This window comes from Sciurus vulgaris (assembly GCF_902686455.1).
Source record: "Sciurus vulgaris genome assembly, chromosome: 3".
Classification (NCBI taxonomy): domain Eukaryota; kingdom Metazoa; phylum Chordata; class Mammalia; order Rodentia; family Sciuridae; genus Sciurus; species Sciurus vulgaris.
This window is the reverse complement of record NC_136463.1, coordinates 160,599,804-160,625,711: the sequence shown is the minus strand read 5'-3', so window position 1 is coordinate 160,625,711 and position 25,908 is coordinate 160,599,804. Positions and strand designations below refer to the sequence as shown.

The window sequence follows — 25,908 nt, the reverse complement described above, 5'->3', positions numbered from 1 at the left end:
TTTCTGCTCCCTTTTCTCGTGGGAAAAATGTCAGTGCCCTCTAGCGTCCAAAATGCACCTTGAGCATTTTGCCCTGCATGTTAATTCTTCAATTATAATCCAATGAGAGAGACTATTTTAAAAAATAAAATTTCGAACATTGAATCTTGATCATGCTACTATCCTACAAATAGCAACATAAAATACCTTTTTTTCCCCATGTGTTCGAGGCTAAGAAATACACACGCAAAATAAATATCTGGAAGAAATGGGATTTTTAAAAATTCACTGTTTTCTAAGACTTCATATATTTAGTCCAGCTTCCTTGAAACCGGGATAATGATCTCTTTCATTACGTTTCAGTGCAAATTGTAAATGGAGTTTATTTATTAGTATGTGGTAGAAACTGGAATTATAGGTGCACAAACCCTGAAGACCTTACTGGTGGTGGTGGGAATTAATTTACTGTGGCAAGGCTGCTTGTGTATCTGTTGCATCCTTTGCATTCTGGCAGCGCCGAGAGTCCCCCAAAACAACCCCACGCTTGGCTGGAACACTCTCCTTCCAAAGGCACATTCCAGTCTACAGAACATGCGGCAGCGGCGGGAAGGGGACCCGCCGGGGTGCCAGGCTGGGTGCTCTGCCCCCGGTTGCCTTTACTGTCGACCTGAAAACACGCTTCATAGCGCCCAAGATTGTTACTTGGCCCTGGGTGCCGCAGCCCCAGCTTGCCCAGCTCGCCGGCCTGCAGGTGGCATTCTGCGAGGAGCGGAATTCCAGGGGCACGAAGGCCCCTTCCCCCACCTGGAGCGCGCGGAGGTTGCTCTAAGGACTAAGCCCAACTCCCCTGGGCCCGCCCCTAGGCTCTGGCCCCGCCCAACCCGGGGAGTCGGCAGGCGGCCATTGGAGGCTGGGGCGGGGCTCCGGGAGGTGGGCTGAGGGGGTGGGGCTTGGGAGGGGACAAAAGCCGGGAAGAGGAAAAGCCCTGACCCGCCCACTGGTCCCTGGAGCTGTACGGAGGTGGTGTCAGAAGCTGAAACAGCCGGGGCCCAGTCAGGCTTGCCTGTGTGTGCGTGTGAGTTTGAGCGTGTGAATAGCTGTGGCGCCTCCGGCTGCTCGCCAACGTACCTTCCCCTGCAGGTAAACTCAGGCCTCGAGGGGCGGCCCAGGTCCCTGGCTGTTGTGGGAGGCTTCAATTCATGAAAGGCTGGAATGTGGAAAAGAAAGGAAGCTCAGATCTTGGGTATGGAGGAAGGAACTTAGCGGCAAGGCCTGAGTTCCAGGAGGGACAAATCCAGGTGTTGGGCGTGGGAAAGGGAAAATAGGAGGAAGAGGGTGCATGTATGTATGGAAACCTGCTCCTGGGCATGGGAGGACGAAATTGGGCGCCGAGGAAGTTGGATGCAGTGACAGGTGGAAGACCAGATCTGCACACAGAAAGGAAAATCTTGCTATAGGAGGTTTCAAAGATGCACAGAAGACCGTCTTTGATGTAGTATGAAGAAAACATGCGACAGTGGGGAACTGGGTGCAAAGAAGTGTAAGCTAAGGACTTGGGCGTGGACAGCGAACTCAGGCGGCGGGGACTGGCTGTGGCACACTAATGCGTCCGCTTGGGGGCCTGAGGGGGCGGAGCTCTGGCTTGGGTGGGAGAACTGTTCCCTAAGCTACCCCGGGGAGGCGGTGGGGGTTGGGAAAGCACTCCCCCTTCGGCCTGGATTTCGAGTTCTACGAGGGGCGTTACCCGGCCCCCTCCGAGTGTCTGGGGATTAAAGGTCCCGGCACCAGATAGGGAACAGCAGGAGTGGAAATCTGGAAAGAGGAACGCGGCCAGCTTCCGTTGGAGCCTTCTTGCACAACGACCAAAGGGACATCTGAAAGCTCACAGCGTCACCCGAGGACGTACAAACCCCTAGACCCGCTGACAGACTGCAGACCGGGGACACTCCCTCGGACGCACCCTCAGATGTGTGCACGCAGAAATATTTGTACTCCCTTGACCTTTATTTGGAAGGTGCCTGTGGACCCAGAGCTGCCCTTTGCTCCTCTGGGTATTCAGCACTGTACTTTATACCAGATAAACCGGGCTTTCTGACTGGTATTAAAAACAACTAAATCCTCCTGACGGGGGTGTGTGTGTGTGTTAAGACTTTCTATTCTCGGTTTTGTTTTGTTTTAGGAGATAAATTGCAATTGAGGCTGCAAGATTGAGAGGAGTTGGGGTGACTAGAAGTTGATTCACTATAAAGGTGAGAATTCCTAATTCCTCCTCTTCTGTACTTTCGTTGATGTGGCCATACTGCCTTTAATTGGTCTTGGGGGCGAGCAATGGAGCAAGTCAAAAATATTTCCAGTGATAAATTGCAACCGCTTTGTTTCTTTTAGCCTAGTGTCTTCTCTGATCTGCAAGAGACTATTTTTGGCCAGCAATTATTGTAGTTCTTAAACACAGCCTTTAAAAATTGGCTAAAAATTTGAGGTTAACAGAAATAAAATTAAGTGAAAAGAGCAAGTGACTCTTTTTGCTTAAGCTACCCTGTGTTATTATTCCAAGTTCATTTTCTGGAATTGCACTACTATGTCAGGAGATTGGAATTCAGCTACCTTCAGATTAAATAAATGAACTGGTTGCTATTCATTTATTGGGCTTGGAACAGCCCTTCTTTCAGAAGTTGGGGTTGGGTGGAGACAAAATCAGAGGCTCAAGAATGCAGTGAATCCAGTGAGACCTAAAGACTAGGATATTAAAATCAAATTCAGAAGAAACACACTAATGCCTTATAGTGTAGTAACAAAAAAGCTTTTTTGTTGTTGTTAAAAGGTGGTAAAAATTTAATACATAAAGAACATGGGGAAAACTTAAAATATTCAGTAATGCATTATAACATGTAGAAAAATTATTGAAGACTATATTTGCGTTCACTGAGAAGGAAATAATGAACTAAAAAAAAAAAAAAAACTATCCCTTAGTTTTGACATTTTAAGTACAGAGTCTGATCCATTAACTGTATTTACCATCAAGGAAAAATAGCCAAGTCATAACTGTTGCATAATACTATGTAAGAACATGGCTATGAAAATGTAGTATCAAAACCAAGATAAGCTTGCTGCGTCTCTTGTTTTGTTTTAAAGCAAAGACAAATATGAAAATAGGATTAAGCATGACTGTATTATACACTTTAAGCTATACTATAAAATGTTCTTGAAATTACTGATAGAAGTAATTAACCCATCCACAAGTTATTCTGGTTGAGTTCTATGTTCCCCGGTTTGTTCTAGGAAATCTCCTGAACACTAGTAAAGCAGGATTTTAGAATTGCAAATTTGGGAAGTAAAAGTGGGCCTGAGGGTTGGGATTATATCCTCATTTATCACAAGAAACTGAAGTTTACAACCTACTCAATGTTATAATTTTGTATTTAAAGACCAGAATGCTTTAGCTCAACTGTTCATGAGAGACTGTTTTTCAGCTTCTTATCTAACCTTTTGTTGTTGTTTTTTCAATTCATTTCTCCTGACTTTTCCAGTCCTCAGCTCTAACTTAAGAGGTTAAAAGCAATTTGCAGTTGTGTTGCTGGGGGAAAAGTTTCTATTAAAGTGTCATGATAAGGAACAGATTCTTTTAGCAGGCTCAAGGCCTCTTTCTCTTGGGAAACAGCAGAAACCATGGTCTTCTTTGAAGGCTCACAGTTTCATTTCTTCCAAAGGATCCAACTTTGTCCTTTACGGAAGTCAGATTAATTGGTATTTTCTACCCCCACACTCCACTTTTTAAAGTGCCATGTCTCTCTAAAATAATGCTGCTTCCCTGTCCCACTCATTAGCAGCTTTCCCTTGCCTATGAACAGCCAGAGGAACCATATAGGATACTGAGGAACAAGACTGGGACATGCTTGGGTCCTGGGCAAGGGACTTTTCGTATTCAGATTTCTCTAATTGAGAAGTCATTTTGTATATAGCTGCACATCTCTGAAGCCTGTATTGTCTCTAGGAAAGCAGAGGTCCACCAGGAATTCTTTGTCTTGTACTTTTAAAGTTAACCAGAATATGGGTCACAAGAACCTGTTGAATCTCCTCCATGGTAGTTATTTTAACCAAAACAGCCTCTTAGGAGAAATAGTAGCACTTGCCGTTCTGCTCATCTTGTGGGCCCAGTTAAATTTGGAATTGGACAGAAGTGTTCAAATAGCATGATATTGTGAAAATAATCTCATTTCATAAGCCAAACCAATAGTTGAGAATAGTGATTGCATTATTAAGGGCATGTACAAGGCAGATACTCCTACCCTTTAGCAAGGTGGCCTTGGCAAAGCTAGTTTTCTCTGCAGGTAAAATGGTAAAACAATTTCCATCTTATAGGAATGTCTGATAGGACTGACTCAAACCACTTGTAAAGCATGCAACACAATGGTTTATACAGAGAATGTGCTCAATTCTGATGGTAAATATAATTGTTATTCGCTTTGCATTTAACTACTGTTATGAGCTATTCTTTTAGTAGTCACCAGATTGCTTATATTTCTACTTTATAATGAAATAATAATGAGGCATATATCTGATCTGTTTTTCTTTTTAGATTTATTTAAGTAAAAATGTCCAAAAAAATCCATGGCGGGTCTGTGGTAGAGATGAAAGGAGATGAAATGACACGGATCATTTGGGAACTGATTAAAGAAAAACTCATTTTTCCCTATGTGGAATTGGATCTGCATAGGTAAATGAATTATTCCTCAATGAAACTAGCAGACTCAGAAAGCTTAATCTAAGTTATTTCAGGGTGCAGTTGGCTTTTAAAAATAAATATAGCCCTGTTTTGTGAACAAGATTTAAATATATTCAGATAAACCTTTTAGTTTAATTTTAGTGTACTACTAAAAAAACTGGATTCATCATTATCTAGAACTCAAGAATTATAAGGGGAACAAATTTTGAGGGCTTTCTAACCCTGTGTCCAGTGATAGTTTTGTTTGTTAAAGAACTTAACAATAACCCACCACCTGCGGACCAACTCAGTGATAGTTTTATTTGTAATAAATCAGTGCCCAAGAGTAGTACAATGTATTATTTGTGGAAGTGAAAAAATTAGAGGATGTAAGAAACAGAAGGCTAAAAGTATTGAACACAATTTTGTCCTTTCAAGCCCAATTTTCTGTCACTCTCCTTAATCAGTCAGTGGGTATTTTCCCTTTTCTTTCTTGGCCTTTTGCCCTTTTCATACAGTTGCTGTATAGAAAGAACCCTTGTAGTTACTGAGACCTACCTTCAAGTCCCAGTTCCCTTAGATCATCTGTGGTCCCTTTACCCTGACTTTGTAGTGTTTGGGGGGAGATGTGAAAATATATTCATAATTCTCTCATTTGTTTTCCTATGTTTTTTATAAGCAGCTCTTACTTTTTATACATTCAAACTAGGGAGAGGCAGAATTTTTAAAAGGGTGAAATGACTGACGCCTGGAGTGGTATGATATTGAGCAACACATTCAGACAAATTGTTGGCAACTGTTAAGTGTTTGCCTCCATCCAGAATTATTCAGAACGTGTCCTGAGGACCTGTTAACTTGCTTTGGTTTAGGCTTTCAGTTCTCATGGTGTCATTAGACACCCTTTTTAATTGTTCTAAAATTAAGCTGCCAATAATGTCTGTATTGCAACCACCATGTGGTGTAAAGACTGCTTGCAGAAGTCCACCAAACATACAGGGAACAAAGCATAAAAACAGCTTCTAAGTCAGTTGAAGCTTTTCACAAACTCTCTCCTGTTTCAGAACTTTGCAAGACAATATGTGAACTTGCAGGGTTTTACAGGGTCCAAAATAATAATGCTAGCCTCTTTAGTTGAGACGCATAAGTCCTTTTAAAGAGGCGTCTTTATGCCTAGACAGAAAAAGAGTCAGTGGCTATGGACTAAAAAATTCCTGGAAGTTCAAAGAAGTTTTAAGTTGTTCCAAAATTGCTATTATTTCTGATTGCTTCTTTTTGAGAGGAATGTAGTGATTGATTGGTTTTGTTTTGTGGAGGCTCAGTAATAGTCCTGGCTATTTATTTCTTCTTTTCTCTTAGAAATGTTAAGGGAAGCAGAAAATCCACTAATTTTCTGGTAGATTCTTCTGATGAGAATGGTTTCTAGGAACATGAAAACTGTTGGCCATCCTTGTGGAGCTGGGATTAGATATTTATCTATATTCAGCATTTCCTGGGTAGGAAGATAAGAAAGTTTATGGCTTTGTTAGGTTTATATGAATTATCTAAGGTTGAAGCGTTAGTAATTTTTTTATTTGCAAATCAATCAAAATTGCTATTTCTGTGTTTGCATCAGCAGTTGGGATATCTAAGGAAAGGAAGATCCAAAAACTAAGAACAGAAATCTAGAGATTTATTGGTTTAGCAATATTTGAGATCTGAAAAATTTTAAATTCTTAGAGAACAAAATAAATTATTCTATTATTTTGTTTTTACTTCTTTCCACAAACTATTGCATACTTGAAATAAAGCTTTGCAATCTTGTTTTTATGTTCCATGAATAACCAACATTCATTCACCTCTGAATGACCTGCAGTCTGGGTGTTGGTGTACATTAAGCTAAAACTCTGTGGTATATACAAAACCGTTGATGGATTCCACTACTTATCCAATAAACTGCAGGCGTGTTTCCAGAACAAAGAGACTTGCCCAAGAATTAGGGGAAGGTTTACCTTATGACTAACTGGCATAAATGAAGAAGTTATTAGCATTTTTGGCATGACAGTCATATCTATCTTCTACCACTTTAATGTCAAAATACAAAACATCCGTTAAGCCTTCTACCCCTTTATGTTTCAGGCACAATATTTACTAAGGGAAAAATAAGGTGGTGGTTAGGTTTAACTTGTATGCTAATCATATGGAGGGAAACCAGGCCAAAGGGTTGCTCATGTGTTGTTATTGCCTCTAGATGGTGAAAAACAGGAGGCAATTTGGCAGAGTTCGTTGGTTTCCATTCAGTTTCCTGATAGACAGCTGCCCACTAGCCCAGTCCTTTAAACTCTCTTACTTCCTTCTTGACTTGTCAGCCCTCTTCTGTGTTTAGGGTACATCAGTACTAAAACTTGAGAGATTTAGGTGTCTTTGAGGCCTTCACCTTCTGCACAGCAACCTCTGTCTGCCATCACTAGGGTCATGGGTTATAACCTATCCATTTTTCTGAAAAGTTGTACTGATACTTTTTTCCCTCCCTAGCTATGACTTAGGCATAGAGAATCGTGATGCCACCAATGACCAGGTCACCAGGGATGCTGCAGAAGCTATAAAGAAATACAACGTTGGCATCAAGTGTGCTACTATCACCCCTGATGAGAAGAGGGTTGAGGAGTTCAAATTGAAGCAAATGTGGAAATCACCAAATGGCACCATTCGAAATATTCTGGGTGGCACTGTCTTCAGGGAAGCAATTATCTGCAAAAATATCCCACGACTTGTGAGTGGATGGATAAAACCCATCATCATAGGCCGTCATGCTTATGGGGACCAAGTAAGTCATTTTGGCATAATTTAATTTTCCATGTAGTTTTACACAACCCAGCTGTTTCAATTTATATATGTTTTAACCTTATCTTTTGGTGTCTATTCCCATTAAGCAAAGTGCAAAATTGAGAAATTCTGATATGTATAGCTATATGTTTGCCCACATTTAGATAGAGGTAAATAAAGATGAACTTACAGTAGGTAGACATCTCAACACCTTTCCAAACATGTTTTTTTTAATCCTTTTACTATTTATACCATATAATGTGGCCATTTTTCTTTTGGTAATTTCCTATGATCCATCCAGATAAGTGGTTTTCAATGCTGGCAGCACAGTAAGATTCACTTATAAATCATTCATTGGTTTGGTTTGGTTTGACTTTACTTTCTTGGTTTGTGTCTTTGTTTTAATTCCGATATCTGAGTCCCACCTACACCAGTTGAAATCTGAACTCAGGCTTTTTAAAGTTTCCCAGGTGATTCTAATGTGCAGATAGGGTTGAGAACCACCAAACATATTAAAAATGATAACTGGCTCAGTAGTCAAAAGCAGTCTAGTTAGAACATTTTCTTCCTGCTTGAAAAACAAAAATGGCTTCTATATTTCTGTACAAATAGACTCATTGCCAAACTAAGCAGAAAAAACTACCAATTAAACAAATTCTAAATTGTGTGTTGAGACAGGTTTCAGATTTTCACAGAAAGTAGCTTATGTCTTTAAAAAAAAAAAAAAAAAAAAAAAAATACTTAAAAACAGGACTCCCTAATGCTAAAATCCAAAATCCACACTTCTGTGTAGTCATCCCTAAAAACAGTGTGGCCTGAGAAAATATCTCTGTTTCTGGGGACAAGGTTGCCTGCTCAGTCCATGAGGAGTCAGTTAACTTTGTTCCATCCTGTGGCTCATGCTGTCCCTTCATCCTGACCAGGCCCTTCACAGGTACCTTCCAGAGACCCAAGCAAGGAAGGAGGGCAAGAGTACAAACTCCCTACACCTGGGACCACCACCCTAAGTTCTTAGCAATTCTGTCTTTTTTTTTTTTTTTTTTTTAATATTTGTGGCATCAGTCATTTGGAAGAATGGACATTCTGATGTTTAAATTCAAGATTATAATTTTTAAATGCCAGGTCGATTCACTGTTTTAATGTGCATAAACTCTATATAAATAATTCACAGTACCTTAATGCCTCAGTTCTTCCTTTTGAGAAATGAGAACAAATTAGCAACCCATAGTAAAGGACTTTATATGTCAGAAGTGTTCTTTGTAGAGTAGATATTGAATCTTTTGTTATCTGACTGCTCTTTTACCTACTGTTAGTATTACTCTAAACCAATAGGTATGACTGGCACTTGCCAATTCCTAACTCCAAGTGACCCATTTAACCCAAGTCACTGAGTAAGTTTCTGTGCACCAATGACTTGTGAATGCCACATGTGTACCAGGCACATTTCTCCAGTGGAGTGGCTTAGGCTCATGAGGGAGGTGGTTGTTTTTGAATTGGATTTTTTTGGGGGGAAGTCATCAACTTGTCAAGTTGCTTCCAGATGATTGTTTCATGTGGACAAGTCCTGGGCCTGGTGTTACGAACAGGGATAACTGTGGAGCCCTGAGAATCTAAATAAGGACCAGATCCCAAGCCTCTGGACTTGGGATGCATTATTTCCATTTTAACACAGTGATATCTTTATTAGATTGATGTAAGAATCAAATGAAATCATCATCTGGCATGTAGTAAAGACGAAGCATCAACTCCATCATCGTTTTCAGCACAACTAGGATTATAATCCTCCCTGCAGGAGAGCTTCCCCAGCCCCTAGTCCAGGTCATATCTCTCCATCACCATGCAGCATTTTTATTGATTTATTGGTTTATGCCTTTTCCAACATTTGAACCCTCTTCTGTCTGTCTGTCTCACTTAGGCTTGTCTTTTTAGGCTGTTAAGCTTCCTAAAGGAAAGTATCTGTGCTTTCTGTATCAGTGTCCATAAAACTGTCCCATACATGGTAGCCATCTAATAAATACTGATTGACTTTTTAGTCACTACCACTAACTAGAGGAACTCTCTGGACTATCCTCTTCATCCCTGTCTCTTCAAACAAAAGATCTACCAGGTGTAGTAGCACATGCCTGTTATTCTAGCAACTCAGGAGGTGGAAGAGAATCACAAGTTCGAGGCCAGCCTCAGCAACTTGGGAGACCCTGTCTCAAAGTAATAAAAAGTAAAATAAAAAAGACTGGGAATGTGGCTCAATGGTTATACATCCCTGAGTTCAATCCCCAGTACCAAAAAAAAAAAAGGTCAGGCTATACTCTCCTGTTTGTATAGGTGTCTTCTTGCTCTCACGTGTGTGTGTTCCCTTCTCTCTCTCTCCCTCACAGATATATATACAAATATATATTTCTGTATAATTCCTATTGGCGTATTTTTATTTTTTTGATACCTTTTTCTCACCTACACAGTATAGAGCAACTGATTTTGTTGTTCCTGGACCTGGAAAAGTAGAGATAACCTACACACCAAGTGATGGAACCCAGAAGATGACATACCTGGTACATAACTTTGAAGGTATGTATGAATCCATCATAAGCTATGTTTTTTTTTTTTTAACAAATGATTTAGAAAACATTATTACTGTTTTTTTTTTTTTTTTTTTTTAGGTTAGTTATATGCCTGCCTAAAAATATATCCTAATTGTAACTTCTACAGAACCCAAAATCTAACCTAAAAAAGTAATTGGTTCCATGCTCTCCAATGGCATGGATAAAGCATGAAGCATTTAGTCACTTAACTGGAAATGCATATAGGCAAAAACAAAGAGACATTTATGCATTTGTCTTAAAATATGGAGGGAAGGTTGGCAGGAATCTATTGTACAAATGGTATAAATCAAACATTAGTAGCCCCAAATCACCTGTCAAGCAATCCTGCCCTTTCCTCTGGTGGGGTTCGTATTTGGAAATGGTTGCATTATTTGCTAAAATTTTCTCCTTGCCTTTCTGGGAATTTATCCTGTGACAGTGAAACATTTACTTTTTGTCTTTTCTACCCTCACAGCTTCAAAGTTTCATTAGGGCAAATCTCACCGAAAAGTTGTTGAAAGCACTCATTTAAACAAACAAAAAAGATAATATCTACATATCTTTTCTTTTTCTTTTTTTATTTTTTTTAAGATTTCTTTATGTTATTTATTCTAATTAGTTGTGCATGACAGGTAAATGCATTTATACATTTTGATAGATACATATTGTAGGATGACATTGGTCATGCAGTCATATAGGTACATGAGGTAATAATGTCTGTTTTACTCTACTTTCATTCCTTTCCCCATATCCCTTAATGTTATCTTAATAGAATCTAGTTCTGTGAGTTTCAGCCCTTCTCACTTTCTGAGTCCAAGTTAATCCTAAGAGTTGGCATGGGTTCAAGTTCTGACTTTCAGTAATAACAGAGTTCAACTAATAAAAGTTGTGAAACACCAGTGATTACATGTAGTGTAATTATTTCCACCAATTACAGTAGGCATGCTTAGTATCCTTCAGGAAATTATAAGAATTTTCATTTAGTATTTAAAATGCAAATCTTTCTCAATAATTAAGGACTAAATACACTCTTAAGTTTAAAATACATGTTGGAAATTGTTAAAGTACATAAAAAACAGATTCAAAATTATTTGCCCATTCTTGAGTGTATTTCTGGTTCATATTAGTAGTTTTTGGTATTTCAGTATCTTTGGGATCCTCAAGACCTTATTAACATGGCTCTTCCAAAACAAGTTAGAATATCCTTATCTAGAACTGACTTTTATCCTATCCTGTCCCTCAAAAACTCCTGAACTATTCAGTTTGAAAGGCTGCCAAGGACTTTTGAAGTCTAGGCTCAGCCAGGGGAGCCAAGAATTGGTCCTTTGGTTGTGGTGGATGACTTTAACCTTGTTCCAGCTATCCCATGTTTACTTTCTTTCTTCTCTCATCGCTCTCTGCAGTGGGCGGTGGAGTTGCTATGGGAATGTACAATGAAGACAAGTCAGTTGAAGATTTTGCACACAGTTCCTTCCAGATGGCTCTATCGAAGGGTTGGCCTTTGTATCTGAGCACCAAAAACACTATTCTGAAGAAATATGATGGGCGCTTTAAAGATATCTTTCAGGAGATATATGACAAGTAACTGCAGTTCTTTATTCCTTTTTCTTTCTTTTGTTTTCAAGTAGGCTGGCATTTATGGTATAGAATTTGCATTTCCTTAGCCCTTTGATTCTGTGACAAATCAAGTGAAAATCTTCACTAATACTTAAATTAGATAAGAACAAAACTAAGATTTAGCAGGAGTGAAACAAAACCACTCGGAGTTGCTTTCAGAAAGTAAACGTGTTCTTTAAAAAGAGTCCATCATTAATTTTGTGCAGAGCCAGGATTGTATAGTATTTGAATAAAGTACCCTGTTAGTAATATAAAGTTCCGATTTGTCAAATATCTGAGTTTATGAGTCAGGCCCATTTTCTTCTTTCTGAAAACCATTATTAGGATTGAAAACTCTACTTTACATGGGTTTTTGAACTTAAGTCTAAGTTTATAACAACCTTGGGACCAACAACCCCTGAAGGGAGCCTGTGTTACCTCTTCAGTTGGCATCATGTCCTGTCAGGTGCAGATTCAGAAAAATCTTTCTGAAGGCATTTTGATTCCCTCTTCCAATTATCCATCTGTACTAAGCCTAGAAACTGTCCAGTAGTATGTCTGGTTTCCTGAATGATATCAAGCCACTGGAATATCTTATTTTTTCCTTTGTTACATTCTTTTTTCTTTTCAGCACTGGGGGTGCCTTACCAGTGACCTATATCCCCAGCCCTTTTTATTTCTCATTTTAAGACAAGGTCCTGTTAAATTGCTGAGAATCTTGCTAAATTGCTGAGTACTTACAATCCTCCTGCATGAGCCTCCCTAGTTGCTGGGATTACAGGAATAGGCCACCACACCCAGCTTCCTTTGCTACATTCTTAAAAGAATCCGAGTCTCAAGAATCTGATCAGTACTATATTGAAAATTAGAAATTAAAGCAATAGTTGGGACAATCTACTGTATCATACCTTCCCTACAAGTTGTGACAGATGGCCAAATTGGGGTTTCATAGCCAGAAAATTATTGGGCAGAGATTTAGCCTGTGTTGTGTTCCCAAGTTTGTGCCATGTCTACTGAAAAGGCTACTTGCTCCCTACCGCCTTCCAAACCTTTGGGAGAAGCAGATGACATCCCTGAAAAGCCAACTTCCTTTTTGATTGTTCTCATTTTTCTCTTGTTTCTTAGGCAGTACAAATCCCAATTTGAAGCCCAAAAGATCTGGTATGAGCATAGGCTCATCGATGACATGGTGGCTCAAGCTATGAAATCAGAGGGAGGCTTCATCTGGGCCTGTAAAAACTATGATGGTGATGTGCAGTCAGACTCCGTGGCCCAAGGTAAGGAGCCAGAGCAGCGGGTGGAGGTGGAGCCTGGCTGCTAGCCCTGAGGTCATTCCATGGTAGATCTCTAGTTTGGGAAGAGGGATTTCATAGTCCTTAGTTAGAGAACCATGAGATGCTAGTGCTATAAAGCATCCAGGCCCATCATTTCATCCCCAGCTCAGACTGGAGAAGTGAATCGTTTGAGGTCACAGAGGAAATAAGTAGGGGTTGACACTGCTGGCTCCAGCCTTATGTTAAACTCATCTCATCCTTTTTCCCTACATGAAGTTTTAAAACTTCCAACAGGAAGCTAACTACCTGGTCCAAATATCACCACCTTTTCCTGAATTCATTTTCCCTCTGGTGAGATTGTGAGACCCAAGGGTAATCAGGCAAGCAGGAGCAATAGAGTGAGTGGCCCCTGGGTTGTCTGACAACCAAGGGTGATATCTCCAGGAGCTTATTCATCTGGTGATAGGTCCTGATCATGCTCCTACTGCCAGCCTTGAGATACACACACACACACACACACACACACACACACACACACACACACACACATACACACATACACACACACACACACACATACATCTTTCTTTCTTTCTTCCTTTCTTTCTTTCTTTCTTTCTTTTCCTTTTCTTTTTTTTAAAGTTTACTGCTTAGCTTTCAACTCAAAGGGAATTGTACAAAGAAATATTGAGCAAAGAAGTCCAGGGCCTTTCACAGAAATTCCAGGAACCAGGTACTTCGTGCCAGGGTAATTGGCCAAATCAAGAGAAATTGTCCTTGCCCTGTTTTCCTCAGCACCAAGTTGCTGCTCAGTTTCAGTTAGCTGTAGAAACTTGAGTCTCCCCAGATGAATGTTTGCATATGCTTTAATTATGTTTATTTTCCCCCAGGAAGTACTTTTTTCTCTTTGAAAGTTAAACATCTCTAATCAGTTTGAAAATCAGTATACCAGCCCAGAGATTACTTCAGTGTCAGATAACTGAATTATACAACTCTTTACCACCACCACCCCACTCCATCTGTCTCCAGATCCTTGGTGGTTGGTACCGAGTGCATGCAGAAAGGTGCACTGCTTTGTGGTGACTCCATGGGGGACAAGGTGAGCTATTCCTTGTCATCAGAGTTCTGGGAGAGGGGCCCAAAGTCATTCTGTTCTTAAATGTTCTCCTGGAAACAAGAGTGTACCTGGAGAAACATTCCAGATGTAAATGTCCAGTTAAAGAAGTTTAAAGGACTGTGAAGTGAGAGATCTGAAGTACAATGGGCCCTGATAAGAAACCTACTCAAGACCAGAACCTGTAGATAAGGTGATCTCAGCTAAACCAGTTGAAAAGCAGCCCAGCTGTCCTTTCGTTCATTCTTATCTAGAGATATGAACTACTTTGGACTCAGGCTATTTTATTTATGTCCTCAGTTTTGACAATAGCACAAGCTAATATCCTAATATTAATAAGTAGACAAACTCACATGATATGGCCCTGAATTCTCTAATCAATCAATATTTGAGTATCTATGAAACCTCAGAGAAATGCAGTTATATGGAAGGAGCTATTAATTCCACACAGAAATTTCTTAACTGGGCTTGAAGATGACCAAAAACTAAAATGAAATTAGAGTAGAACCACTTGGTCTCCTCTCACACAAAAGTAGCCATTTGTTTATTTATTGTAAGTTTACATTATTGACTTCACAGGAGCTCATGGAGGTGGCAGAAATAGAGAAAAGGTTCCTGGAATTCAAGTGAAAGAGAGTGCATTAAAAAAAAAAAAATCAAGTGCATGGATTTTAACTGCTGGAATATGGTTCTCTGAATAGGAAACCGTGGAAGAGAACTGTTTTGTTGAGGGTATTACAGAGAACAAGGAAGAACACTTGGAATGTTCCTGGATCCAACCCATCCTGTATTTACCAGCCTTTTCCCCATCCCCATGAGTTTATAAGTAGCTTGAGGGCAGGAGACAACTCTTTAATCTTACTCTGTGGCAGGTATTATTCTGAGAAATATGAATATGTATTCACAAATTATATGTATATTCATCTAATCCCACAATAACACAGTGAAGTAGGTCCTTTTATTATTTTCATTTTACAGGTAGGAAAACTGAGTCATGGCAGCTGTGAAGCCACAGAATAGGGTGAGATACAGGCAGTCAGATCCTGAATCCGCCATGATGAAGCAGGTACCCTGAGATAAGTGAGAAACAGTACAGCTTTTCCAAATCCTTTGACAGAAATTCCAGGAACCAGGTACTTCATGCCAGGGTAATTGGCCAAATCAACAGAAATTGTCCTTGCCCTGTTTTCCTCAGCACCAAGTTGCTGCTCAGTTTCAGTTACTTGTGGTAGCTGTAGAAACTTGGGTCTCCCCAGGTGAATGTTTGCATAGAGATCTCTGGAAGAGAATTGTTTGAGACCTGGATACCTCCTTTTCTGAAAGGCAGAAGAACTACTGATGACTCCTTGTGCTCATGCTTTGTTTACCAAGACCTGACAAGATTGAGTCTTTGCTCTCAAAGCTGAGAGACCAGTCCTCTTCTCTCAAATGAACCAGTACTTAAGGCTCTGCCACCTACAGGTTATGGCTCCCTTGGCATGATGACCAGTGTGCTGGTTTGTCCTGACGGCAAGACAGTAGAAGCAGAGGCTGCCCATGGGACAGTAACACGCCACTACCGCATGTACCAGAAAGGACAGGAGACGTCCACCAATCCTATTGGTAAGATGGTGTCTACTTCTGCATTGATTTCTGACCAGAGAGTGTTCTCCAAAGGAGCTCTCCAAAGGAACTCAGACATGTTCCTCAGGCTACTCAGTGTTTTGTGTGCAAAATCATCAGCCAGTAGCTGATGCGTTCTACTAATAGAAGCTATTTTAATATGCTCAATAATATACTCAAAATGCATTTTTCTATTTTTGTGGAAAGAATATACATTACAGAAAGGAATATTATCAATAAATGTATCTAACTGTCCCTGGGGCAGTGAAATGTCATTGGATGCTACACATCTAAAAGTGACATGGATCAATCCCCACAAGGTGTCAAGGACAGCATTGTAAAAAGAGATTGCAGTCTGGAACGAGGAAACCCACGTAGACAAAAGATAAGAGAGACTTTTTCTAAGATAATAAATGCCTTAAGCCTCAAGCACTAGTACCACACCATAAAAATGTAGGGTTTTAATTTTTTCCCATATTTTTTATTGGTATATTATAGTTGTATATAATAGTAGAATTTGTTGTTACATATTTGTACATGCACAAAATACAATAACATAATTTGGCTAATATCACTCCATAGCACATCCCCCCCTTTCCTCCCACCACCCTCTGGTCCCTTTCCTCTGGGGTTTTGGGGTTTGGGGGGCTGGGTTTATTTGGTTTTTTAGTTTCTATTTGGTAAAGTACATCCCGCTTTCCTAAAACTTCTAGCCTATGTGGATATCATCTAATGAAAACCACAACCTAAATTTTTAAAAATGATCTGTTTGGGGGAACTGTGAATTCCTAGAGCTGGAATGACTGTTTCTCTTTTTTAGCTTCCATTTTTGCCTGGACCAGAGGGTTAGCCCACAGAGCAAAGCTGGATAACAATAATGACCTTGGCTTCTTTGCAAAGGCTTTGGAAGAAGTCTGCATTGAGACCATCGAGGCTGGCTTCATGACCAAGGACTTGGCTGCTTGCATTAAAGGCCTACCCAAGTAAGAACGAACTCTGGTCAGATTTCCATTCATCCTCACTTGGCTCAAAACACCAGTGCTTTTTGTAATTTTCTGAATTGATAGTCACCATTCTTTTCAGAGGTCAGTGTAGACATTATCTACATAGTGTCAGACAGTGAACATTTCAGACTGTGTGTGTGTGTGGTGCTGGGGACTGAACCCAGGGATGGTCTACCATTGAGCTATATCCCCAACCTGTGTTTATGTTTTTATTTTGAGGCAGGGTCTTGCTAAGTTGCCAGGCTGCCTTTTACTTGTGATCCTCCTGCCTTAACCTTCTGATTAGCTGGGCTTACAGGCATATGCCACCAAACCCAACTGCATATTAGTTTTTGTGGGACATACAGTCTTTTGGGAACTATGCAAATACTGAACTTTGCATCTGTTGTTGTGGCAGGAAAGTGGTCATAACTAATACAGAAATGCATGGCCACAGCAGCTTGCCAATCATACTTTCATGTACAAAACCAGGCTGCAGGCTAAATTTGGTCTATGGACTGGGCTATACTTTGCTGACCTCTGATCTAGTTAACAATAATTGAATGAAAAGGTTCTGTTTTATTTTAAGAAGAAAATGACAGTCTGTTAGAAAAAAGGGATAGCCTAGTTAATTCCACCCCATTGTTTTCTTTAATTTACAAATGAGAAAAACAAGTAGTATAGTATAAGATGTCCAGTTGATTACAGTCCCTTCCTTAAGTGTCAGTAACCTTCAGTGCAGTGTTCAAAGTCATGTGCATTGCTTTGGACTTTTCTGAGGACATGGTAACCAGTATCCTAGCTGCATTAGCTGGTAATAAGACACCTCTCTCAAAGAGTTAATTACCAGGACTCATCACAAGAAATTCTAGAAAAATTTAACACTAATGCCATGTCCCAACTGGTATATCCTCAGAGATTTCAGTATACCCCAATAAAGTGGATATACTCAATCACTGCAAATTTCTTAACTTGGATTTCCATCAAGAATACAATGTTTGAAATGTTCTTATCTGCATAGTACATGTAGTATCTATAGGATCTTTGCAGCCTACTTGATGGGCACGAAATAGAAGGATTGTGTTAGTCCATTGCTTTTGTTTTTCTTAAGTAGAACACTGATGAAAATAAGAACAGTAAAGCTTTTTTAAGAACATGTAACTATAAGTGAGAAGGAAGTAAAGGCATGACTATACCCTCAATAGGTTTTGTTATTTCTAAGAATGAAGAAAGGGGACGAGTCTTACCGGATTAGTCTAAACCAAAACACTTTTTTTTTTTTTTTGCAGTACTGGGGATCGAACCCAGGGCCTTGTGCTTATGAGGCAAGCACGCTACCAACTGAGCTATATCCCAGCCCTAAACCAAAACTCTTGATAGTTTCAGCCTCAGTGCTACATGACATGGAACCTACTGTGAATGTTTGTACATGAGCCTCCACCATGGGATGCCCCAAGTCTGGGTCAGCCCTATGAACTGGGAACATAGTCATTGTCTGTAGACTTATAGCTTTGTAACATTCATCAGCTGACTTCTAGAAACAGAATACTATTAAGTAGCATTTCTAGGATTTTTTTTCTTTACCTTCTACCACATTAGAAACTAAATTTCCTCCTTTTCTTTTTCCTCCTCTTCTAGTGTACAACGTTCTGACTACTTGAATACATTTGAGTTCATGGACAAACTTGGAGAAAACTTGAAGATAAAACTAGCTCAAGCCAAACTTTAATTTCATGCCTGGGCTTAGGAAGATAAATGGTCTTGGTAACTAGGTCTACAGGTTTACATTTTTTTATATTACACTTGCAGGTTAAAACAAAATCAATTTTGTAATTTGTTTAAAAACCAGAGTTGATCTTTTCTATAAGTTTACAGCCTTTTTCTTATATATACAGTAATTGCCACCTTCCATGAGTGTGGCAGGGAACTCTTTTTAAATTGTATTTTATTTTCTAGAAGCAGTCTATGAGTTACTTTAGTATTCATTCATATTCACTGTTATTCTTTCTTATGTTCCAATATAAATGACCAAAATCAAGAGTGCTCAAAAGGGTTAACAATAGCCACAGTATTGTTCCCTAAAATAGGTATAAAATAGTACTTTACTCCTTTCCCTTGTTGCCCGTGACTGTGGGCACTGGGAATTCTGGTGTTACAGATGTCGCAGTATATGAGGTAGCTATACATTGAATTGCACATGACTAAAACAAAAGGTGTAAGTGTAACTAAAACACATTGAAAAATACTGCAGTCTTTTTTTTTTTTTTTTTTTAAGAGAGTATTGAAAGTGTCCAAAATACTAAATGTTTTTGAGGCCACTGGAGAGTTCAGAATGCAAAATAAATACTTCTTGGAGGTTTGTCCTCTGTGTTTGTCTCTTCCTCCTCCTCATCTGGCCTGAGGATTTTGTTACCCTAAATAGCATTTCATCCATGTGCAATAACATAAGCTGCACCTTTTTTGGACTTCTGCTGGCCTGTTTCATTTGTTTTATATAAATGTGATTTCCCAGAGATTGGTATTAAACACTATCCTAGTCCAGACTTCATCTGAACTGTTAATTTTAATTAAAATCACGTGCTAATGACTGTTTTCTGTGTTTGTACTTATTGCTTATGCCAAGCACATTCTGCCCCCTAGCCATAGGAATTTAATCTGAAAAAAAAAAAAATCTCTGCCCTCAAGAATTTACTGTGGGGGAAACGGATAGGTAAACAGCGAGAGGTGGATCCTACAGCGAAAGGAATGAGGATGACTAAAGGTCATTACTGAAAGAGTAATTAGACAATAGGTTCTGTCCATGCACATGTGGAGGAGTTAAGGCATTATCTTGAAGGTTATTAGGGAACCAGTGAAAACTTTTAAGAAGGAAGGGACACATTCTCATTTTAAAAAGTAACACTTAGGACAGCTCTTTAAAAAGAATGGGTGGTGAGGGGTAGAATGGTGGGCACAATAAAGAGAGGAAGACCAGCGAGGAGACTGCTGGATTACTGCAGGTAGGAAATAGGGAAGACCCAGCTGGAGCATTCGCACTGAGAACTAGATGGATCCCTGAGATATGCTGAGTGGATGAATATGTACTGGCCAGGTACATGAGGGCTGAGGGAGGAGAACAAGGAGGCTTCCCAAGCTTCTGGTACCACACTTAGAGAAAGGCTGTCCACATCCCAGCATCTTTGATAGGGAGGCCCTATGAGTTTTTGCACTCTCATGTCTCAGAATTCAGTGAGTAGGGGTGGATATCTTGGCTATTTCCTGGTAAGTTTGGAGTCAGGCCACAGATACTTCCTTAGCACACCCCCTTGTAGGCCCAATAAAACATGGAGTTTTTCAGAATCCTATGGGGTAGAGCTAACTCAAGATGTATATTTGGCCCAGTTTCCTCACTGCCACCCTCAATCTAAGCTCATGAGCCTTGAACAGCCCTCTTACCAGAATAACACCATGAAGCAGATGAGGCCCTGTGGCTTAGGCAATTTATCCCCAACCAAACTGAAGTTAGAAAGCAAGCACATGAGCTCTCCTGAGGGATGGGGGAATGGGGTATCCATTCATCTCATAAGATCAACCAGGTCACTCAGGCAATAGGTAAAAAAGCATTGCATCCAGATAAAACTATTCAAAAAAGCAATAAATGTTTTCAACTCCTATACAGATTTTAAGATATTTTATTAAAAAAAAAAATTAAAAAAAACTTTTTTAACTCATCTGTATCTATAGTTATGAAAAAATTCTGCAAAATTTAGAATAAGCATGTCATGATATTTTGTTTGGCTTTGTGAGCTGTTATTTTTTGACTAGTATTTGTCCCAATAAAAAGATATGCCAATAATTCATTGTAGCGTTAATGCTTTTAAATATTTTTAAATAAGACAGATTGGGATTAGAAGGTCAAGGAACATCAGTTCTTTTTTGTAATTCCATACTTGCATTTAATTCTCACTGAAGTCTTAAGAGACTGTGTGCAATGGATTTTTAATGAGAAGCCAGAAAATAGACCAATTAACTTAGAGTTGGAGCTGATATTTCCTTAAAGTCCCTAGATGTCCAACAAGCTGGTGAAACTTAGTGTTCCTTCAGATTATTGAACCTTTGACCTTTCATAGAATTCAAATTATTTTAACATCTAAATTTACATCTAAAAAAGTTGTCAAATAAAACATATTTGCACTCTCCTCCTCTCATCTAAACTTATCACCCTCTGTTCAGATTTTTTAGTGGTAAAACCTCCATAACTATTAGAAGCCCATTTCCCCTCCCCTTGGTAGGATTTGAACTAATTAAAAAAGCAGGACTGGGGAGGAAGTAGCTTAGGGTAGAATGGTTGCCCAGCTTGCATGAGGCCTTGGGTTTGATCCCCAGCACCACAAAATAGTGGTGTTTCTATTATCCCTTTGCTCTACACAGCAGCCTATGTTTTGTTCAGTGCTTAATGGGGAAGGTAATTGGGGCCTTCCTTTGGTCCAGATTGCAAAATACATTGATAGCCATTTTGGACCAGTGCTCAGGAATCCTGTTAATTGAAGTTGGGCTCTTTCCACTATCTGCTTGTTTCAGGTTTGGGTGGAAGAAGAAAATATGGAATATTTTCTTTTGCCAGCAAAGGACAGCATGGGATTGGATGGTCTTTAAGTCCCTCCAGCACTCACAGATCCTGGGAGTTGATGAGTGCTGCTCCAACGTCCACCAGGATCAGCATCTTCCAAGAACCACTTAATATTCTAAAATAATCAGATGAGTAGATGCGAACCAATACATCCTCAGGCTAATGGTTTATTTTGTAATAACTGGAGGGTCAGAATTATTGACCCGGAAAATGTGCTCTTAAGCAAAACATTGATAGTAGGAGGATCCAGGGAAAGAAAGGAAAAATGTTCCAGACTTTGGAATTCTCTAAATTTTTGCAGAGATTCTTCCTTAAGAGGAATTTTTGACTGAACATATTTAAGTGTTAATCTTAAATTAGAATTACAGCTATCCCCTGTGTTCTCGTCTGTTATATGAAAACCTCCTAAGACACCAACTAATGACTTTCTGTCTCCCACTTGAACATTTACATAATAAAAATTAACCTGAAACTAAGGGTCTTAGTTCTTTCTATTAAAGAGATAGGATTAGAAACTAATCTAAAGATAATAATGAAGGCTTGATATTTATATCAACACTACAGTAAAATTGCTGTAGCTCTATCACTTCTCTCAATATTTGTTTTTGGAGTTTTTTCCCATAGTCCCTATTTTTTTTTTTTTTTTTAATATTAAGGAGAAAAGCTTCTGAATTGCTAATTTCTCTGGAAAAAAGAAACAACTGAATTTCAATGATATCTCAGGCTCTGCAGGAGGATAAATTTGCAGACATTGTAGAATTGTTTATAACTTTTAGTTTCGATGCTATTCTAAACTTACAGAAAAATTCCAATATATGAGAAAATTTCTATTCCACCATTTGATATATCATATTCTCTCTTCTGCCCCATGCACACAAACATACACATACTCTCTCACTCTCTCTCTCTTTCTTACTTTATTATTTTATTAATTTCTTATTCCCTGAGCTTCTTTAATTTGAAGATGTTTTAGTCCTTTGCCCCTAAAGACATCAGTGTGTATTTTCTTAAAAACACGAGGATATCCTCTTATACAAACACAGTAAAATTATCCAAACTGGGAACTCTAACATTAATACAATGCACTACAGTTTCTATTAAAATCTCAACAACTACTCCAATAATCTTTCCAGCTTCCCCTGTTTGCCTCCAGGATCACACATTGCATGTAATTATCATGCTTCTAACTGATCAGTTCAAAACCAGAAACTGTAAAAAATACTTTATGGGGTCTTAGGAAATGCAACTTGGTAAACAGATTCAGATATCTCTAAATCAGGGTTTCAAAGAAGAAGAAGCAAGGAGCCTCCCTGGGCAAGCAGGGCTGAGTTATTGCAAAATGGCAAAAAAACCTTACACAGGAAACTTCTGTTGGATATTGGAAAGAACAAGGGCTGCATGGGTAGAAGGTAGAGAAAAGAATGTATGTGTAGTGAAAATATCCATGTGGAGGGGGTGGTGGCTCAGTGGTAGAGTGCTTGCAGAGCATGCATAAGGCACTGGGTTCGATTCTCAGCACCACATATAAATAAATAAAATAAAGGTCCATCAACAACTAAAAAGAAAATTTTAAAAAGAAAAAGAAAAAACATCCATGAAACACAAGGCCAGTAACCTCCTGACATGCATCTTGAGTCTCTGGACATGATATAATTATCTGGTGTTACAGTTTGGATGTGAGGTGTCCCCCAAAAGCTCACGTGAGACAATGCAAGAAGGTTCAGAGAAGAAATGATTGGGTTGTGAGAGCCTTAGCCCAATTAGTGAATTGATTCCCTCATAGGGTTTAACTGAGTGGTAACTGAAGGCTGGTTAAGTGTGACTGGAGGAGGTGGGACATTGGAGGCGTGGCTTTAGGATAAATATTTATATCTGGAAAGCAAAGTCTCTGCTTCCTGATCGCAATGTGAGCTGCTTCTCTCTGCCACACTTCCTACACAATGTCTGCCTCACCTCAAGCCCCGAGGAATGGAGCCAACCTCTGAAACCGTGGACTCTTAAATAAACTTTCTCCCCCTAAAATTGTTCTGATCAGATCCTTTAGTCACAGCATTGAAAAAGCTGACTAAAACCTCTGGTCATTCCATATGCCTGCAATCAAAGGGTGGAGGTGACCAAAGTTCACATTCCCAGGTTCTCAGGCAGCAACTGGAGATGCACAAGTCCTGCCTTCTTAATGCCATCCTCGTGTGTGTGTGTGTGTGTGTGTGTGTGTGCGCGCGCGTGTGTTTTGCAGTACTGGGGATCAAGCCCAGGTCTTCTCTGCTAGGCAAGCTCTACCACTAAGCTACAACACTAGCCCTCCCTCCACTTCATTTTCAAAAGCTGTCAGTATTGATTTCTGCTTGTCTAAAACAGGTTCTCAGTCTTTCTTTGTCTTTCTAGACCTTAACATTTTTTAAATAATATAGGCTAGTGTAAGGTGAAGGAAAATTTCCCATCTGCTCTTGGAAGTTTCACATGAATAAACTGAAAAAGATAGATTAAATAGGAGAAAAGGCAAGCAAATTTGTCAATGTGCAAAAGGAGAAAAATCACAGGAATGAGATAATCCACTAGGCCAACATTATTCAGAAACCTATATCCTCTTTTCTTATAGGGATGGAGGTAAAGAATGGCAGGGCAATAGTGAACTGTTTTTAGGGACACAAAGTCCATGGGCTTGGAGAACATGCAGTGACCTGGGACATAGTCCCTTCAGCCTGCAGAAGAGACAATGGATTGTAAATGACTCTCTGTGGGTCCAAAGTAGAGGACAATGGTGTGTGACAAAATTCTGCTCAAAAGTGTTGACAGACTTTACACCCACCATATGAGTTTAATTTTCTCCGGTTAATGATATTTCAGTAAAAAGACTAAAGACAATTATTGTGCTTTTCTTTTGGATGATCGGGTCAGGTAGATAAAGGAACTTTCAGAGTGCACTGAAGCAATATTGCACCCTTAGTGTGTAATGGTGGGGAGAAAGGGAGAAGGGTGCATGGTATTGGTTTGCACCAATACTGGTGAAGTTACCTTTGCTCCACTGGTTGAGGTAATCGTTGATTCTCCACTGTGAACTTACTGTTTCCCCTTGTAAACATAAGTAGTAGGCAGAGATGCCATGCATGCACCATCAGACTTCACCCATAGCTTTACATGATATAATTATATTTGGTGTTTATATTCTATTGTAATGAACAGATTTTTCTTCCCTCTATTCATCCATTTATTCATTCATTGACATTAGTGTGTACTCACAGATTCCCATGCTATTCCATGAACTGCAATCCATCGCCATCATTAAATATTTTGATGCTTAAATTGCCTCAGAGTTGGCCAGTGCAAATCCCATCAAGTAGGGTCCTGTCAGCACTGTAACATTAAGTGTTTTGCAAGCAGTTAATTTGACAAGAGAAAAATGGTCTGTTTATGTTAGGGCACCTCACATCACCACCCACTTTTCTTAATTGAGGCTTCTTCTGAAAGGGACTTTCATGCATGATCTTCTCTTTTACCGGTAAAATGTCTTTGTCCTTGCCTTCCTTCTAGATCTGACCTTTCCACTAGCCCCACCCCAGTGGCTCAGCAGAAATTGTTGTTGGGAGATTGCCATTTTCAAGACTGGACCTCCAGACTAGAGACTTATTTAAAAACTTAAAGGTAGCATTAAAAGGCAGGCCTGGATTAGAAACATATGAGGGTACTAGGGTGTTGGGGCCACCAGTTCCCGAACCTTTGGAGAGATGTGGAATCTGTTTTAGAGTTCTATCAGTAAGACTGAATTAGCATCTGTGGACTGCATGGTTAGGTAATAATCCATGGAGCAGAGCAGAGTAGGATTGGGACAGGCCCTGGAGGGCTTCAGGGCAGTTGGCAGAGTTCTAGTTCTTGACAAGGGTCATGATTACCAGAGTGCTTTGTAATAATTTATTAAGCTATACCTTTATTTTGTGTGGTTTACTGTATCTCTTTCTTCTAGATGAAAAGTTTTTTAAAATGTACTAGGAAACCTATTCTGAATCCCTTTGAGCTCCTGGCACACAACTATGTTCTGGTGGGACAAAGGCCAGAACATTCTCCCCAGGGTTGGTTTACCTTCCTGACAAACCTTTGCTTTGCTTTTGAGAGAGTGACACAATTCCAGTCCCATCATCCTTAATCTTTCCAAACATAAACCAGAAAATTGTTTCTAAGAAAATGCTCTGCCCTCCAACTGGAATATTCCCTTAATTTTGACTGGACTATACACTAAGTATTATTTATAGGGACCTCTGGGGGTTGATTTTATGGACCTTCATTCCCTATTGGTGAAGCTACGATGCTTTCTTGTTAGGAGCATTTGGGGTTAAAGTTTTCACTTGATTTCTGCACAAGAATAATTATTTTCCTGGTTGAACTTGCTTTGTTTTGTCTGGAAAAAAATGTCTTGCACATTATTTATATGTTCAGAGATTAAGCTTCAAGACTTATTCTAACTGAATTGAATATTCCTGTTTTTCAAGTCATGAAATTTTTACAGATTTCAAATTTTTCTCCTGCTTTTCTCCTACTATAAGAATTTTTGAGTACTTACATGGTTTTGATGCTATGAATTCCAAAATGTTTAAACTGTATGATGGAAACTGATCATCTGTATTTTTGTTCTGATCTCCTACAGCAGTTCTTGTCTATTTAAAAATTTCCATGGTT

The 25,908-nt window shown here is 39.4% G+C and overlaps 2 protein-coding genes and 1 long non-coding RNA gene across 5 annotated transcripts in view; 1 reads left to right on the top strand and 2 right to left on the bottom strand.

The window, feature by feature from the left end:
• Positions 1-25,908, bottom strand: part of PIKFYVE (phosphoinositide kinase, FYVE-type zinc finger containing) — a 124,881-nt gene that overhangs the window by 83,133 nt on the left and 15,840 nt on the right. The gene's annotated exons all lie outside the window — the stretch shown is intronic.
• Positions 962-19,215, top strand: IDH1 (isocitrate dehydrogenase (NADP(+)) 1). Of its 2 annotated transcripts, none has more exons than XM_079133165.1 (10): positions 962-1,119; positions 2,159-2,228; positions 4,556-4,693; positions 7,193-7,484; positions 9,940-10,045; positions 11,463-11,640; positions 12,781-12,932; positions 15,505-15,645; positions 16,466-16,628; positions 18,267-19,215. In XM_079133165.1, exons 3-10 carry the CDS (start codon positions 4,572-4,574, stop codon positions 18,355-18,357), a joined length of 1,245 nt encoding a protein of 414 aa, XP_078989291.1. In that variant the 5' UTR covers positions 962-1,119; positions 2,159-2,228; positions 4,556-4,571; the 3' UTR covers positions 18,358-19,215. The 2 variants fall into 2 exon arrangements, with proteins under 2 accessions (XP_078989291.1, XP_078989292.1); XM_079133166.1 differs by lacking the exon at positions 962-1,119 and adding an exon at positions 1,675-1,947.
• Positions 13,545-25,165, bottom strand: LOC306657297. The gene is made up of 2 exons (XR_013762749.1): positions 24,478-25,165; positions 13,545-15,319 (listed from the first exon to the last, which is right to left on the bottom strand). It is a non-coding gene; the product is annotated as an uncharacterized lncRNA (long non-coding RNA).